This window comes from Haliotis rufescens, unplaced genomic scaffold (assembly GCF_023055435.1).
Source record: "Haliotis rufescens isolate VD_foot unplaced genomic scaffold, xgHalRufe1.0.p SCAF_12, whole genome shotgun sequence".
Classification (NCBI taxonomy): Eukaryota; Metazoa; Mollusca; class Gastropoda; order Lepetellida; family Haliotidae; genus Haliotis; species Haliotis rufescens.
This window is the reverse complement of record NW_025963802.1, coordinates 34,470,267-34,489,596: the sequence shown is the minus strand read 5'-3', so window position 1 is coordinate 34,489,596 and position 19,330 is coordinate 34,470,267. Positions and strand designations below refer to the sequence as shown.

Here is a 19,330-nt window from a genome sequence, read left to right as displayed (position 1 = left end):
AAACAATGCAACACAGTTACAATCACTGTTAAACAATGAAACACACTACCATATAAGAATATTTTATTCAGAGTGGCAAAAACCCTCAACAAGACTGTATGACAAAAGGAATGGCTTCAACGTATAGCACGCACTTGTATATATCACAACAGGATAAGACAGTGGCCATGCATTTTGTTACATATCTATCTTCAGAGGTTCAGGGCAATTTGTAAAAAATGAAAGCAAATGTCATCCGAAGCTTACTGAGAAAATATTATGTGAAATGCTGGACTTTTGAACATCTTTGTAAAATTTGGGCAAGAAGTAGGCATCCCCATGGTCACCAATTGTGCTTCCCTTCTTGCTGATCTCTTTCGGAATTTCTGCTCGGATTAGCTAAGTCAAATCAAGGTACTTGGCCAAGAACATAAACTTAAGCTTCAGGTATATCGATGATCTGATATCGTTCAATGACCATCAAATAGTCAGTTTCCTTCTTCTGAACTACCTATGGCCGTTTCCAGCCTTTGGTGTCTACATTTGACAACTTCTCAGGGACAGTTGAGTATGCTATTTTTACTAAGACTTTTAAGAGCGTCATACGACGCTTGCTCAGAAGTTGTTCGATTAAGGTTACGACATTCAAGGCCGCAGTAAAACTTTCAAAAACATTTATGGTAGACATGTTGAGGATATTTCAAAATCTGACGCATCAGAGAAAAAAAAATGGTGTCAGATGCAATTTATTCCTTATTTTGACCTGTCCTACATATTTCAGGTGAACATTTGACTTGCCGTTGCATGTGTTTGTGACGGGTGACACCGGTGGGTCAGGATACGCTCACCTTTTCTCGAACACCTGGTATCATCATTTGTTGATATTGATTCATAAACCCAGGCTGAGGATATTGTCGGAATCTTACAATGAACTCTGCTTTGGCAGAGATTTCCTGTGGTCAAACAAATTGTCCCTCTGAATATATAATCCAAATTATCTGTAGAAAAAAACCCTTATTAATATTTATGTATTAAATCTTCGGCATTCGGCATTATTCAAGCTTCAATAAAACTGTCTGTTTCTCTGAGTGGTTTATATACCGCGTAATACAACCAAACATTTAGAGGTTGAAAAGGAAGACGGGAAGTGTCATTGTTGATGAAGACAAGATTAAATTATCATATAGGGTGAATGTGAGGGGTTCAGCTCACTTAATAACCGAACAACAGTACTCATCGTATGACCAGTTGCTCCATACGAGGAAAAGAATAATTTCACACAACCACCGTTTCATATGATCGTTTGGAAATCCATCCTATCGCGTAGCACGTATTATAATACTTGCATGAATACTTGTATGCCAAAGATCACATGCAGACATGTTGAAGTATATACTGGTTGTGTGTTGCTGCTACGCAGCCAGTGATGCGACTGAGAGACATTTCTACATCAGTGCTGAAGAGGGGCTGTGGGACTTTGCACCGGGCGGAAGAGACATGGTTTCAACTTGGAGGTAGGTCATTATATAACTATCTATATAATATTTGTATAAAACGTCACATTTGTATAAAACGTCAACCGGGGATTGTACTCACACTTTTGTCGGCGTCATGTGTCTGATAATGGTGGCAAGGGAAGGTACAATAGTAATTTCAATGTGATTCGAAACGTTTGTTTGTTTGTTGTTTAACGCTGCAATATTCCAGCTGTATGAGAGCGGTTTGTGAATAATCGATTCTAGACCAGACAATCCAGTGCTTTTGTAGGGATACAGAAGTGTGTGTGTATACTGGATAAAAGCTCTTGGTTGTAATATAAATGGATTAATTTGGGGAATCGGGGTAACTAAAAATAGGCTAGGGTATATCATACTTATCAGATATACTTTCGTTTTAGCTTCCTGTATGAGAGAAATACTTCCTGTCACATTTACAAAGACCTCGGCAGGATACGAACCTGCAATATTTTGATTTGTAGTCCTTTACGCTACTACCTCTGCTACGAAAACTGTTATCCTAACAAGTGTCAGTTTTCGTTATCACCATTAACCGAGCTCGGTTTATTTGTACATTTTTATGTTAATATTGTTCCAAGATTCTTGTTAGTCCTGGTGGTATGTGTGTTATGAAAGTGCCTGTTTATCTGATATTCATATCTAATTTCAATATATATTACGCGTCTTATCCATATTTGACTTATTTCCTAATGATATGTTCTTTATTTACACAAATTTACATTCTAAACAAGTTTAATCTTTAAACATGTTTAAATGTGTTTAAATTGTAAACATGTTTAGATTATTGGCATGTTGTGTTTAGGTGGTGTTTAGGCTGTGAGACGATAGCTCATTTTCATGATCATGTGTTTGGATAAAAAACATCAAATGTGTATTCCGTATAGGATTTAAAACACATTTCTAAACATGTTTTGATCTAAATACAATAAACAACATGTATAACGAACACGCGTATAACGAACTGTCGGATATAACGAACTGTTTTGGGGATCCCGGCCTTTGGCTGTATATTTTGTAATATATAATTGATGGATAACGATTACGCTTATAGTGAAATAACGATCATAGTAAACTCTCTACATGCCACCGTGTCTACTCTGTCAACGGCTGTTGACAGCGGAAATATTCAATTAAAGACAAGTGATTAAATGTATGTATTGTTCGTGTTTTCATTCTGAACACATCTTTTACAGTGCAACTTCTCCTTTTATAAGCCCCCTCTTCTTCTGCCATTGATGACAAATTGAGTTTTGTAACCCTGGTGTCTCTCCCTGCGTGAGCAAAAGTAATTTTGAGGTGAAAGGTTGGTTTCATCTTGAGCAGTGTCACTACATTTACGAATCATCTTCACAGCGTCACCTCTCGGTAGGGTTGCAGACGCTGATGCTGATGCATACGTGAACTTTGGATTCTTTCTTAACACACCTTAACAGTTTCAATGTCCCAAACGATTGATTGTCAAATTTAACAAAATATCTTTGTTCGTAATGATTCAGAATACGATACATCGTTGCGTCCATTGTGTTCAAACAGGTTTATTATCCCCCGCCACAAAGTGGAAGGGGAATATAGGAATGGGTGCTGTCCCTCCTGCCCGCTCAACTGTCACGTTTCGCTTCCGGAGCAGAACCCAAATACCATAAGAGATATCGTAACCAAACTTGGCACATAGGTCTAGTGGTGAACCGGTGCCTTTTGATTGTTTGGGATTTCCCATGACAACTTTGACGTAGACTGAAGATGTCGGTAGTGCCCGTTTCCGGAGCAGATCCTGAAAACCGTACAATATTTCTTGCCTTGCACACAACTGGACATGTCATATTGGCAGGGATATGAGTATTTCATGCTTGTCTTGTAGAAACAACGCCTCCAGCTCAGCGCAGGATTACCTCGGAAGAAGCCGGGAGCGCCTGGGCCACGTGTACAAGAAGGCAATGTTTCGGGAATACACTGACGCCACCTTCACGCTGGAGAAACCAAAGCCGACATGGCTTGGTTTCCTGGGACCAATCCTGAAGGCCGAAGTCGGAGACACAGTGAAGATCCACTTTATAAACAGAGCCTCGAGAGTGTATTCTGTACATGCCCACGGAGCAACGTACAATAAAACAAACGAGGGTAGGTGAGATGGGTCCATTGTATACCGAGCAGATTGTTTTCTGCATCATTACTTCCGTAACAAGTGCGCATGTCAAGAAAGAGTTGACAAACAGCAGACGGACGATTACTGAAGATTTTACCGAGTTTTTCTAACGTGGCATATATAATGATAAATTCATCAATACTATAAACCCTATAACCTGTGGTATAGTGAGTGTGAGTGAGTTTTAACCCCGCTTGTAACAGTATTCCAGTTATATCACGGCCTGTGGTATAAGTCGTACTTGAACAATGCTCTCTAACGCAGGCGCGCTGTACAACGACGGCTACCACAACGTGACGACGTCGGCCGATCTGGTGAAACCCGGCGACAACTACACCTACACGTGGAACATCACCGAGGAGTCGGGCCCGGCGCTGGGGGGTGAGGAGTGCGTCTCCTGGATGTACCACTCCCACATCGACACCACCCTGGACATCAACAGCGGTCTCGTGGGCTTCGTGTACGTCTGCAGGCCAGGTAAACACTGCACACAGAAATACTACACACTTGTAGAATAATTTAGTTATAAACACAGTACCATGTGCACCACCCGCTTAGCCATATATTACTTGAATGAGTATGTTTTGCCGCCGCTTTGAACAGTATGTGGGAAGAAAGCTTAAAGTGATGCAGGTTTCAGACCACTTTGGTGAAACCAACAAGCACAAGCACATGTTTCACATCAACGGGGTATTTTGCCAGGAGGATATTAGACGTATATATCTCATCACAATAGCTAGAAAGGTAAATAAAATCCACAAAACCCCTACCATATTCACAGTAAATCTCTACCAAAAGTAGAGTCGATTGCACGATTCCGACATCATGAGCATGCATTTATTTATCACTGTCAACTAGTGATGATACCAGGTGTTTACGACAGAATAAAGTAACTAAATAAATATATTTTTTGGAAAATAGAAAATGCCAATTCCGACAACTTATTGTTATGGCTTGACAAAGTGAGAGGCGGAACTCAACACCTTGCTCCGTTTACTTGTTTAGGAACTCTGACGAAACATCTAAAGAACCGCCACGTTGCCATCTACGTCAGTCACGTGGACGAGAACTTCAGTTGGTACATCGATGACAACGTCGAGATGTTTGCCCCTCATGCCAACCGCAGCACTCGATCCTTCAAGACGTTCAACGCCATGCACGCCATCAACGGCTTCGTGTTTGGGAACCTGCCCGGCTTGGACTTCTGTGAGGGGGAAACGGTCACCCTTCATTTTGCAACCATGGGACACGCTACCGATATCCACCAGATGGTTCTCAGTGGCCACTCCTTCAAGCAGTTCAAGCACAGGTAGACATCAGCACATCCTCCGTGGTAGAGTGCGTATAGATTTACGCCGTTTTCGGAATATATACAAGCAATACCACGGCGAGGGACGGAACTGTACCGTTATCAAGAATCGAACCTGGGCTTTCGGTGTGACGAGCAAACATTTAAACCACTGGGCTCTCCCACTGCTCGTCTGTGGTAGAATTACCCTCTACGGTGAATATTAAAGTAACAAGTAAGGGGAATCGATGAGATCTTGGTAACGTGTCCTCCATGAATGATTGAGGTACGTTACGCGTCACATTCCTTTTTCGACACTCATAGGTGAGTTTCTATGGAGAAAAACGCGAAATATACTCAACGCCAAAAGAAACGCGAACCATAAAAAACATACAGAAATATGTACGTTAAGAAAACATGTTTCCAATGTGTACCACTTAATGACAAAACTAACAATCAGTCAAGTGTTACCACAGAGTCTTTATTCTTATTACGATATGCTGCACGTGAATTCCAAACATTACACGCTAATCCTGCACGAGACAAATGGTGCATCTCGAGTCATTGATCTATGACGTCACATGAGATGCATTCATGAGCGTCGGTTCACACAACATGCCAGTGTGTTCGTTTGTGGGTCGAACCAATCTAATATCTCTTGAATATGAGTGATTCTTCATATTTTAACCAACATGTATGGTATTCGTGTTTCCTTTGTCGGTGAGTACAGTACCGCCTGAAACTAACTTGTCTATTTCGGTAAGTATAAACTGTCAGATAAGTACTGTAAATATTCAATTCATTCTTCACACTGTCAACCTTCCGCAGTATTAATGTGTTTGAAATAAAATTAAACCTATGTAATCAACAGGGCGCTAAACGTTAATCCATGCACTCATTTAATGAGTTTGACATCTATGTTTATATAATTAAACATGTACATTTCCAGGGGCACGTCCGAAAAAGTTATACCCACACCCTGTTGTTACATTTTGCTTAAAATAGTTAAAAACCGTACTCCAATCACCCGAAACGAGCTATGTTCCGATGTCTGGTAATAAATGATACTTTTCGTTCCTGGCTTCCGGGTGGGAGCAGGCGCCGAAATTCGCTGTGCAGAGTTGCGTCCCTTAGGCACGCAACAAACCTATAATTGTGTGTTCGAACCCCGGTTCTCCCTGAGTATGTTTCTCGATTTTTTTAAACACAAGACCCGTACTCGTTGGTTTCATCAAATTGGTAAACAGGCTTTCCTCCCACATCAAGCTGACACGCAGTGATATAACTAGGAAACTGTTCAAAACAGCGTTAAACCCAACTCACTCACTCACTCACTCACTCTTCCAGGTATAACTCCGTCAGTCTGGGGGTTGCCCAGTTTGCTACAGCGACTGTGAAGATGCAGACACCAGGGAGATGGCTGCTGTACGATGCACTGTTTGCCAACTTGGAGGGTAAGTCGTCCATCGCGCCCAGAACTGATAAGTGTTATTTATATCAACTCGCGGGAATCTTTGTCTCATCTGTTACCACAAGACGTAGACCATGGCAATCCATTCGGCTGATAGTGGTAGAGCATCCGCCCAAAGAGTGGATGGTCTGGGTTCGATTCCCCGGCCGCGTCATACCAAAAGACGTTAAAAGATGGTACTTGTTGTTACCCTGTCTGGCGCTAAGCATTAGGGGGCTAAAACAAGGACTGATCGAGATGGAGTCAGTATATTGTGTCTGAGGGGGTATTCATGTTAAACTGCGGCATCGAATCACAGTGGGCTAGCACTATAAATCGGAATCAGTCCGGACTAGTACAAGCAACCACACACACACACACGTGCATGCACGTGGCTGCATAAGTGCAATGATCTTCAACGCGATGTTAAACCTTATTTCACCTCACCTCACCATTCACCTCACCTCGTATTGTAGTTTCTAACTAACGGTTGTTTCGAGTGATTGAGTGACTCAACTGTCACCGCTAGTTTCGGAATGATTGTGTGAGTGAGTGAGTATGGTTTTACGCCGCTTTTGGCAATATTCCAGCAAGATCACGGCGGGGGACACCAGATGTGGGCTTCACACATTGTACCCATGTCGGGAATCGAACCCGGGTCTTCGGCGGGACGAGCGAACGCTTTAACCACTAGGCTACCCGACCGCCCAGTTTCGGAATAATTATTACAATGATTGATTCTTTCATTTTCTGAATCCTCATCTGCTTTCGGATAAATCTTGTAACAAGGTACATGTGTCAAATTGTCGATTGTCCCCAGTTCAATGTAGAATTGATTTCAACTATGACGAACATATATATAACGGTGTGCATCTCACAGTATAGGACGGATAAAGACAATCGGACAACACGCCATTACTGAACAAAATGATGTTCCAATCAGAGTGCCTCTGTGAAAGACCAGGTTACAATAGGTCTTCACAACCCATACTTGCCGTAAAAGGCGACTATGCTTGTCGTAGGAGGCCACTATTAGGATCGGGAGGTCAGGCTCGCTGACTTGGTTGATGCATATTATCGTATCCCGATTGCGTAGTTCGATGCCCATGATGTCAAACACTGGATTGTCTGGTCAAGCTGTCATAAAGCTAGAATGTTGCTGAGTGCGGCATTAAACTCAACAAGCTCAACAAACTAAACAAATAAACAAAATGGAATCGGACTGATGTCCTCCTACAAGCATCAGTAGAAGAACACGTCATAATATAATCTTATTTGATCGATTATCTTCATTATTTATAATCAAATGGAGATTTGTGGTTTTTAAATTTGTATGAAACCCAGGGGACATTTGTATCCTGTTTTTAGCTGGGTCAGCTGCGTTCGTGAACGTCAGAAAATGCAGTGGAGGCGGCAACAACGTCTTCAGGCCAAAACAGGTGCGGCGCCACTACATCGCGGCAGAGGAAGTGATGTGGAACTACGCCCCCTCGGGCAAAGACAGATACAACGGGGCAGGTTTACACAGAGGGTGGGTGTTAGATGTGTATCACCACCACCACCACCACCACCACCATCATCATCATCATGATCATCATCATCATCATTATTTTTGGTGTTGCTATTACTATTATGAGTATTTTTATTGGTCACGATGTGCCACTCAAACACTCAGAAGTAGTAATCTATTTATTAATTATATAGATAAGTGATTAGGTAGCCATATGTTTTAACCTTGGATTTTCGCTCTGAAGATCCGGATTCGACTCCGTATTTTGTTACAATACGTGAAGCCTGTTTGCATCATGAGTCATTGCATTCCATAACTGACATTTAATATATATCTACTCTCTCATTCAAATTCCTTCATCTATATATTACGTTAAATCTGTATGTTTGTCAGTCTACCCATCTTTTTTTTAACGATACCTGTCTATTTCTGAACCTCAATGAGAATGGTGGGAAGTGATTCAAAAGAAAGCTTGTGGCTATTAGTAATTAATTGTAGCTTAAAGAGAAATTTTTGTCACGTCAGATCGGCGGCTCTGTATTTCCAACACGACCGTTTCTCCATCGGCGGCACGTACAAGAAGGCGGTGTACGTAGAGTACACGGACAAGACGTTCAGAGTGCAGAAGAAAAAAACCAGTCTAGATGCTCACCAAGGTTACCTAGGGCCACCAATCAGAGCGCAGGTAGGCGACGCCATTGAAGTCTACTTCCTCAACAGAGCCCAGCGGCCATACTCCATCCATCCCAACGGAGTGAGACATGACAAGAAGAACGAAGGGATGTTATACCAGGATTACCAACAGGGTCAGTTTAAGTGGTGAAAAGGGCACGGGTGGCATGGCCGTATAAGGCGCCGCAATTCGCTCGTGGGTTTCACCAAGCGATAAACCGCACGACGTCAGACTTCCCTCTGTCACTAAGCAGGGAAACTGTGATATAACTGAAATACTGTTCAAAGTGGCGTTAAACCAAATTCACTAACTCCCTTTGTTATGAAAAACACATAGGAAAAGGAAGCACGCACATCACCATGTACATTATCGATCAAATGGTGAATGGGTAGTGAATGTGTAGACAAAGCTTTGAAGTATTTTAGTTGTGCAACGTCGCGCCAAACGGCACCAGCGATGAAGCAAACGACCACGGCCATGCTGCCCATTAACTAAGGATCAACTATTATAGAGCCAAGCTGAAATTTGAACCTTTGACTTGTGTATCCAAGCAAAAAAAGGGACGCAACTCTGTACAGCGAATTTATGGAGTCTCAGATGAGTGAGTCATATGTAGCCCCGCGATCATCGAGATCGTAACCATTGCTGTTGTTGAGGAGACTTAACCTTTTTTAAACATAGCTTGAACGCTTGGTATCATCATTGATGGTCAGTGATCCATTCATATACTTTTCACCGCTATTTAGCCTTTACGCCCAACGTAATCTGTTTCTGCGGATAATCGAAACTGGTTATTCTCTGGCATTGTCGTTATATATGAACACTCACAGTCCATTAATTCCACAGATACAACAAAATCCTTCGTACGGCCGGGGAAAATGGTCAAATACTACTGGTCCGTTCCTCGATCCTTTGCACCGGAAGAGGATGATGGTCCATGTCTAACCCGCATGTACAGTTCCGGCACTAACGTAATGAAGGACATTGCCAGTGGTCTTGTTGGGCCAATGGTGATATGTAAGGAAGGATCACTCACGCCGGATGGAAGGGAGGTAATCATAGATTGCAAAAACGTGATATTTAAGTCACCCTAAAATTCAATACCATACCATACCGTACCGTACCGTACCGTACCGTACCATAATAATAAAAATTCACTTTTGGGTAATACACATAATAGTCAGATGATAGCAACACGCCCCTCAGGATATATTTGCTTTCGACGTAATTTTGATATATACTCTTCAAAAAGAAGAAATGCAATACGGATATTTTTGGCCATAAAAGCCAAAATTAGCGGACCAAGAGGTGCAAAATGAAGAGGTTTAATGTGTCATAGTGTCAGTGACCAATTTCCCGGATCAAAATGATCACAACAAGGACATACAAACCATTAGTCGGAAAACACGTACTATTCTGACAAAACGCACCTAGTGCAAAAGGGCCATGGAGCTGCACGGACTACACATGCAGCAGCACTACGAACGGTATTAAAGTGCGTCAAGCGTCAATCGAACAGTGACAGTTCAACAACATGCCAAGAATAACAGAAGTGAAAAGAAACAAAGTCATGGTCCGCTTGTAGGCAGGGGAATCCCGATCAGCTGTACACAGGGTTTTCAATGTAGCGCCAAGCACCATCATAAGGCATCGGTTTCAACAGCATGGGTCAACACGTGATCGGCCAAGGTCGGGACGACCAAGAGTAACCACCCCCGCCCAAGATCGCAACATCCGACTGCGCCACCTACGTGAAAGGACGACCACAGCCACCTCAACCGCATCCCAAAGCCCCGGACTGCGCAGAATCTCAGTCCAGACCGTACGAAACCGATAAAGAGCAACAGTTCTACGTGCAAACTTTTCGACGCGTCATATTGAGTCGACAACATCGTCAACAACGACTGCATTGGTGTCGTTAACACAGGGTATGGCCTCAACTGCAATGGAGAGATTCCAACGGGGGACATACGCGATATTGATGGTAGCTGACCATCACCTTGGACTTTTCCTATGTACTAACAACTGAGATGACTAGTAGTACAATCACCAAGTGTTCTCTCAACATTTTGGCTCAATACCTTGTACAGTTCCTCGTATAAAATTTATGTATTTTGCTACCTCACACAAATCTTGCTTTGTGTTTCTTTTTTTGAAGGATATATTAAAGATGACATATGGGTGTTTTGATGGATAGCAGCAATAATACTTTAGTTGTGCGTTGGTCGTTTTTCATTTTATTGACCTAGAATTATAACTGTATGCTCCTATGGGAACCAGGTCATAGCTAATTTTGAAGAATAGAGGTAACATCTCAAATAGACGCTTGTTCTCCAAATAAATGTCGGGTCATTATATGTTCCAAACAAAGATACAAAGAGAGCCAAATACAGAATTTAATATCGACCGAAATCGAAAGAAGTGAATTTGTAATCGTATCATTTCAAAAATGTGTTTTTAAACTTACTCATTGAACCTTAAGTTTAAAAAAATACCTTACTGTTGGTGCCACGTCTTGTACGTCAAGACACATGTTCTTGTACATGTAGCTCAGTCTCGAAGTCCAGATTTAGGTTTTTACATATATGATATATGCGTTGTTGAGTGCGTCGGAACACGCCATTCACTGACTAGTGCCTCGGTCCCCAGACAGACGTGGACGGTCACTACTTCTTGTACCTCTCCAACAATGACGAGAACTACTCCTGGTACATCGAGGACAACATCCGTCTTGCCAGGGTAGATCCCCGCATCAACAGGACAGATCCTCTGTTTTTGGAGAGCAACACCATGAGAGGTACGTTCCTGGGCCAATCAGGCAGTTATTTTAGACAAAACAAAACAAGGTAATTTGGCCAAGAAGTCCAACCTAAACTTCAGATATATCTGTGATCTGATATCGTTAAATAATGTTCAAGTAGCCAATTCCCTTCCACTGATTTTTTGTTCAGCTATCAACGGCTACATGTACGGCAACCTCCCCGTGATCACGATGTGCCAGGGGAGACTTGTCCGCCTGCATGTGTTCAGCATGGGCTCTATTGCAGACCTGCATGCTCTCTACGTCCATGGGAACAACTTCGTCAACAACGGCCAACACTTACGTTCCATAGGCCTCACATCTGGCAGCATGAAGAGCCTGGTTTTGTCAACAGCACAGGAAGGTACGTTACAATTATAGATATGATGATGATGATGATGATGAGTGAGGAGTGCGTGAGTGAGGTTTTACGCCGCTTTTAGCAATATCCCAGCAATATCACGGCCTAGGACACCAGAAATGGGCTTCACACATTGTACCCATGTCGGGAATCGAACCCGTGTCTTCGGCTTGACGAGCCAACGCTTTAACCACTAGGCTACCCGACCGCCCCTGATGATGATGATGATGATGATGATGATGATGATGATGATGATGATGCTTGTGTAGGCCAGTCAGCAATATTCCAGCTATATTACGACAAACTTGAAATAATCTAGGCTGAATCCGTCAGATCTGTTGTGGACAGGATGAGAGCATCTGGTTGGCTGTTGTTTTCACTGCGTATTACTGGCATCAGCCACGTCAAATAGCCAACATAATTTTTATCTAAAACCTATTTTCAATCCTTTAGCCTCATTCTTAGTCAATTTTATGATAGGCTATTCTTAGAATTTGACAGATGACAGAGAAGTTGTTATCGATAAAGTGTATCTATTTTGCGATTGTCCTGACAAATATATTTATTTATGGAGTTAATTTTTTTCCTATATTTTGATCACTGTTTACCTTTATATTTTATTATTTTCTTAGCTTCCTGACAATCACTGCACTTTCGATTCAAATATCATCATTTAATGTAATAATGCTTTTTATGTATTCTGTCCACATTATATAAGAATAAAAGGTTAAAAAAATACTTATTGTATAACTATAATATCAACAGCAATAAGGAATGGACATGGAGGTGATGAGTCATATGTGTTTAGTTAAAGTACATTAATTTTGTATATAAATGTCAAAAGGTTTAGGTAATTTCAGTAAATACAAGAAAACGTCTTGTTCCCGAAATAACAGGCCGATATCTAGTTGTACATATAATGACTTTAGCCTGCAGTCTGGTTATAAGTGTGTTCTCGGCGAACTGCATCCCCATTACTGTGATATATATGTGTAAATTTATATATATAGCACAATGAGCAACTACATGGTGATTGGATATTAGGCGCACTGTAAATTGACTTATTATGACTTATAATAACTATTACTTATAATAATTATGACTATAAGATAGCTACGCGATAAATCGCAAAGAAAAGTGAAGAACGAGACGTGGCTTATATCACGATAAACGTTGTTCTATCATGACGTCATTTCTTGAAATTGGAACAAACGATTGCAACTTGATGACGTTGGACGAGGCTATTTTTTTTGTAGTTGTTCCTGAGATAGTGTTCCTGAGATGTGTCTAGACACAGATAAACGCAATGTTCAAAGGATAACATCCAAAGATGTGCGAGAATCTGTAATGAGAGAAAAGGAACAGATATTGGCCGTCAACTGTTTTGGTGTTTGTGAGAATAGTCAGGAAATGCCATACTTAATCACCCTGTACATAAAGTGAACGACATTGCCAAGAACGTATTGTATTAATGGAGTCAACTTTTTAGCGTATAAAAAACAAATACGCTTGTCAATTTTATCAACATCTCTAAAGAGGCTTTAACCACTCGTGGTTTATTCTCTTTCTGCAGTGATTTTCTGTACGATAAACAATCCCCTGTTGTCGTATTTTTCTTCATTGTTATGACGATGTGTTCATGAACGATAGATTAAGAGATGATAATGTTGAATATTTTTGTTTATGTACAGGCTTCTGGGCCTTGCAGTGTCACAACTACCACCATTTTGAAAGTGGTATGAGTGCGTTGTATAATGTCCGGAGGTGCTCACGAGAAGCAGGACATACGGTACGGCCACATGCGACGACAGAGAGAACATACTACATCCAGGCCGAGGAGAGGTTGTGGGACTACGGTCCTCTTGGCAGGGATACAATCAAAGATGAGCCTTTCGGAATACCGGGGAGGTAGACAATTATAGCCAGGAAGTCGAGTCGGTTTTCTAAAACTCTTTCTGTCCGTTGCGAAATATTTCGAAGTGAAGCAGTGGGTTTGGTTTAACGCCGCCTTAAGTGTTCTGTCAATTTTATCACGGCGTGGGAGGCCAGTCTGCGAGGACGTCTTTCGTAAAGAGCATTGCAGACGTTTACATTTTTTGTGAAACCCACACGCAATTTTGTGTTTCCGTGTCTCGATAATTCCCCCTTTAAAAATTACTAAGTATTGTTAAATTGAAAAGCTCGAAAGATCACCGACGTTTCTCATCGATTTCCAGCTCTGAGGTTGGAAGATGAAAAGACCAATACAAGATTATTTGCATCTTCACGAGGCAAGAGTGTCCACTAAATTATCAAAGCCTAGTGTTCACCCTTGCCATTTCAAGCCTACTTTTCGTGGGTTGATCGTGGCGCCACCCCGCGTAGAGTTCATGAAAACACGATATCTATTCAGATTCAGATCGATGTTCTTGTTTCGAATGGCTTCAGGAAGACGACCAGACGACCTGGTCGATCAGATAACGAAAGATTTTTTTGAGATGTCATCCTTGACAGACAAACAAAATGACAGACTACCACAGTAAAGATATTTACTGCTGCCACATTTTGCGCTTACAATAATGGAGATGCACAGACTATCAAGTAACACTGCTCACTATTCAAGTGAAAAAACAATGAAGTTTGTACTCAAACACATAAAAGTTCATGGGCGAGCTGATTAAAGTTTCGAAAGATAATGAAAACATTTGTCTTCCCTTAAGTTTTGGAAAAAATTCAGTGCAAATTCGACAAGTGACGGCTGTGGTCGTAACAGCGATCACGTTTCCGGAGCCCGGATGTTGGTTTTGTGAAACGTTCTCTGATTTGGCGATCGATATGTGCCACAAAATTCACTCCCGAGCCAGTCTGATTTAGCACAGAAAACTAGGCCTGAAATGGCAAGGGTGGAAACTAGACTTTGATATAGGCTAGTGGATACACCTGCCCTGGGAAAATAGTGAATTTGCTGCAACTTTAGTTTCTATTTGTGTCTGCAGGGTTTTCTTTTAAACCGCGTTCAATTCAAAGTAGACAAAAGCTTTATATATGTGGACGATTTTGAACTTTACATGTTTCCATGTTTACTTACCTAAATTTAAAAAAAAATGGTATAAAGCACACAGACTATGGGAACTCACATACCAAGGGTTTTAAATGGTATGAATAGATGATTCGAATCAGTGCGTTGCGGATCCTGTTACCCCAGGGATGGAACTCGCGGCACCACAGACCACTGGTTACCACGAGTCCCATATCAAAGTAGATTAGCTTAACGTACACAGCAACTCCCACTGAATCACTAGACTCAATCTAATTACTTTACTTACATTGCAGCAAAGATTACGTCTACACAAATAACAACGAAACCTTTTTGGGAACAAAATACCAAAAACTGGTATTTGTACAGTACACCGACGCTACATTTAACACACCAAGGTCCAAGACAAAGGATGAGGAGACGCAGGGCTTCATAGGACCTATCATTAAGGTCGAGGTCGGGGAAACTCTAACTGTCGTCTTCCGTAACCAAGGGAGACGACCTTACTCCTTTCACCCCGAAGGCCTTAGTTATAATCGTAGTGATGTGAGGTGGAAGGTCAAAGGTAACGACCAGCCTGTTGTAGCCCCTGGAAACACATTTACCTACCATTGGACGGTTGCCTATGGTAACGGCCCAGGGGGCGGAGATTCCAACTGCGTGACCCGGGTGTACTACTCTGACATCAATGTGACAGCTGATACTCACACGGGTCTGATTGGTCCGCTTGTTATATGCAGGTAACGCAGTACTCTTACGTCTTAAGAACTCTTTCATGATACCTCTCTGCGTGAAGATCTGAAAACACCATAGATCTCACCATAGAAGGTCAAGGACACGTTTGGTGAACCCTGAGTGAACTTTCACGGCCCAGTCTATATGAATGATGCATCGGTTCTTGGGCCAATCAGATATCATTTTCCTAAAACGATTCGGCTTAATGTGTGTACCGACTCGATTCGGAAAACGCCGCAGAACACAAATATCCCTTTGACTGTGTTTCCGTTTTGATGCAGGTGCCATGGCACTCAGAAACGACAGGTGCTTATTATATGTAACAATGTTATGATACTACCTTAAACATTTCCATTTAGAACTGGCCGTTTTTGTTCGTTTTCGAGCTACATTAATCATATATTTTGTTGTGAATGTTTCGTTCGTTCGTACGAGCAGATTTTGAAGCTTTTTGGTGAAATGTTGAAAGGTCTTCTCTCAGATCTTTTCACAGAGAGATACGAGCTTCAAATGAAATGTGGACGTGTAAGGCACCATTGGAAATGGGAATGTCTGATCTCTTTGCCGTTATCTACATAAAGAACAGCTGGTGTAATACAAGTAATAGTACCCCATAAATTGAAATCAACAGTTTAGAAAAAAACGTTTTTCCTTGTTGATAAAGGAATGATTAAATTAATTTATACTTCACCGTGTTTTGTATGTTTATTCGGCAACGTAACTCAACATACGTTAATCTTTCTAGATATTCCTTCGAGAAATTTGTCTGTATCAAATACGTCATTTGAAATAATATTTACTCTGTTTGACAGGAAGGGCATTTTAGATGTCAATGGTCGGCGTAAAGACGTGGATAGAGAGTTTGCTGTATATTTCACCATTGTAGACGAGAATTCAAGCTGGTATCTAGACATGAATATCAACATGTTTGCACCTAGACCAGACCTGGTTAACAAGACGTACAGAGAATTTATGACCAGCAACCACATGCACAGTAAGTAACCCTGACAACACGATCAGTGTTAGAAATGTTTTAATGATGAGTGCAACATGTATATAGGACACGAGTTAATCTTCCCCACAATTTAGTTAATATGTGGGTGTATGTGTTTTTCCATGAGTACGTAAGAGATGACTATCTCCAACTAGCATTTCCTTTGAAACCCTTGTGAAAAATGTCCAATGCCATATTTTCGTTATTCTCAACATGATCGTAAAATAAAAGTATTGTATGGTTTGAGCTATATTTCAGCAATATCAAGGCGGGGGACACCAGAAATTGGCTTCACACATAGTACATATCAAAAATCGGACACGCGTGCCAAGCTACCGCTTTAACCACAAGGGGCGGTCGGGTAGCCTAGTGGTTTAAGCGTTCGCTCGTCACGCCGAAGACCCTGGTTCGATTCCCGACATGGGTACAATGTGTGAAGCCCATTTCGGCGTAAAACCGTATTCACTCACTCATTCACTCACTTTAACCACAAGGCTACACACCGTCCCCTCATCACATCACATGACATTTGATAATGTTTTAACTACCAGGATCCATTTCTTCTTTTTTTCGATTTCCACGTTCGCCTCAGCTACGATCAATAATAATGGCTGCGTTTTATGCCAAATAGTAAAAGAATGACTTTTTATTCGTTTCGTTTATGTATTTTTTCACAATCTTGCTTCTGAACTTATCTCCCCTTGGTCAATGTCTTCCGCCATGCTGGACGATGTTATACATAAATGTAAAATTGATAAATCAGGGGGCACGGGCAGTACAGTCGTACAGGCGCCGGAAACCTCAGAGTTACCTCACCTAGGCTTACCAAGATGCATATATTCGTCTTGATAATGATTCCTAATTTGAACGCACCACACCGCATCACGTTCACTCGTTCACTCAGGCTGCGTTTCATATTGAAAATTGATTTTTATTTCAGGTGTGAATGGGTACATCTTTGGCAACCAGCCAACCCCCGTCATGTACAAGGGTGAGAAGGTCGCCTGGTACCTCATGACCATGGGGTCACAGTTTGACCTGCATTCACTGCATTTCCATGGCAACCTAGTGACTGAGTTCAGTGACACAGACCGAAAAAACGACGTCGTTCAACTTTTTCCGGGAATGTTTGTCAATGTGCGCATGCGCGCTATGAACGTTGGGAAATGGCTTTATCACTGCCATGTCAATAACCACCTGGTGTCGGGGATGGAGTCTCGTTACCAAGTCTTGGAGACTCTAAGTAAAAAAACAATAAACTTATAGTCACGGCGCCTTTCTTGTAATGAATAAATGTTGGGGGTACAAGTGGGTTTAGTGCAAAGGAATTGGACGTGGACGTGACGGATCGTTTCAACAAGATATATGCTTTTGACGTGAGAATATTTCCACCTTCGCAAACAGTGACGACCAAACATGTTTTAGACGGTCTTGCGTCGTCTTAATATATATCTAGGCGTGGAAGTCCGAGTGAAATCTCCAACATCCGGGCAGTACTCATCCTTAAAATTCTTTATTCGACTGTCTGAAAGTGATCAAAGCTGGACCAGACAGCCCGGTGATTGCTATTGTGAGTAATGATCCACGCCGTCCGTGTACGATGGCACGACATATCCTTTGTGTCAGAGGACTATCCTTTGTGTTAGAGTACTATCATTTGTGTCAAAGGACTATCCTTTGTGTTAGAGTACTATTCTTGGGTCAGAGTATTACCCGTGTGTCAGAGTACTATCCTTTTGTCAGAGTACTATCCTTGTGACAGAATACTATCCTTGTGTCAGAGTACTACCCTTGTGTCAGAGTATTACCTGTGTGTCAGAGTACTATCCTTTTGTCAGAGTACTACCCTTGTGTCAGAGTACTATCCTTGTGTCAGAGAGCTATCCTTTGTGTTAGAGAGCTATCCTTTGTGTTAGACTACTATCCTTTGTGTTATAGTACTATCCTTTGTGTTATAGTACTATCCTTTGTGTTAGAGTACTATTCTTGGGTCAGAGTATTACCCGTGTGTCAGAGTACTATCCTTTTGTCAGAGTACTACCCTTGTGTCAGAGAGCTATCCTTTGTGTTAGAGTACTATCCTTTGTGTTATAGTACTATCCTTTGTATTATAGTACTATCCTTTGTGTCAGAATACTATCCTTTGTGTTAGAGTACTATCATTTGGTCAGAGGACTATCCTTTGTGTTAGAGCACTATCCTTTGTGTTATAGTACTATCATTTGTGTCAGAGGGCTATCCTTTGTGTCAGAGTTCTTCACATTCCAACTGAATCGTTTGAAACAAAATAAGATTTATGTGGCTAAAGGGACATGACGATTAGGTAGTTGCTGCGCATGCTCACTGAACTTCACAGTCCTCATGTCCGACTCGTCCGACATGGGTTGCTCAAGACCTATTCTACCCCGGATCTTCACGGACACTACATTGTGTGTCACAGTATTATGTGGCCCGTGAAGATCCTGGTTAGAATAGGTCTTCAGCAACCCATGCTTACCGTAAGAGGCGACTATGCTTGTAAGAGGCGCAAACGGGATCGAGTGGTCTGGCTCGTTGACTTGGTTGATGCATGTCATCGTATCACAATTGCGTGAATCAATACTCATGATATCAATCAATGGATCGTCTGGTCCAGACTCGATTATTTACAGACCGCTGTCATATAGCTGGAATATTGCTAAGTGTGGCGTTAAACAAAAAAACATAACGAACCGTGCCTAGTGGAATATGTTTCGGTAGATTCTTTAGTGAATTCCTAGACTAACACCTAGTCTCTGAAATGAACATATCGTACGGAAAAAAAACAGTTGTTCAGTTATCTTAAAAAAAATATAATAAAAGGGAGCCCAGTGACTCTCTTCATC

At 41.6% G+C, this 19,330-nt stretch overlaps 1 protein-coding gene across 1 annotated transcript; it reads left to right on the top strand.

Moving 5' to 3' along the window:
- Nucleotides 1-1,217: 1,217 nt before the first annotated feature.
- On the top strand, nt 1,218-17,850 carry LOC124112444 (ferroxidase HEPHL1-like). The gene is made up of 14 exons (XM_046472553.2): nt 1,218-1,493; nt 3,355-3,614; nt 3,904-4,116; nt 4,645-4,948; nt 6,275-6,381; nt 7,746-7,908; nt 8,413-8,693; nt 9,407-9,612; nt 11,210-11,357; nt 11,512-11,724; nt 13,413-13,629; nt 15,034-15,477; nt 16,285-16,466; nt 17,407-17,850. Exons 1-14 carry the CDS (start codon nt 1,360-1,362, stop codon nt 17,730-17,732), a joined length of 3,198 nt encoding a protein of 1,065 aa, XP_046328509.2. The 5' UTR covers nt 1,218-1,359; the 3' UTR covers nt 17,733-17,850.
- The last annotated feature ends 1,480 nt before the right edge of the window (nt 17,851-19,330 follow it).

Coding starts and splice junctions, on each gene's coding strand:
- LOC124112444 (XM_046472553.2), top strand. CDS start 1,360: ATGTTGAAGTATATACTGGTTGTGTGTTGCTGCTACGCAGCCAGTGAT. Junction 1,494..3,354: donor GACATGGTTTCAACTTGGAG/GTAGGTCATTAT, acceptor CTTGTCTTGTAG/AAACAACGCCTCCAGCTCAG. Junction 11,358..11,511: donor GGAGAGCAACACCATGAGAG/GTACGTTCCTGG, acceptor TTTTTTGTTCAG/CTATCAACGGCTACATGTAC.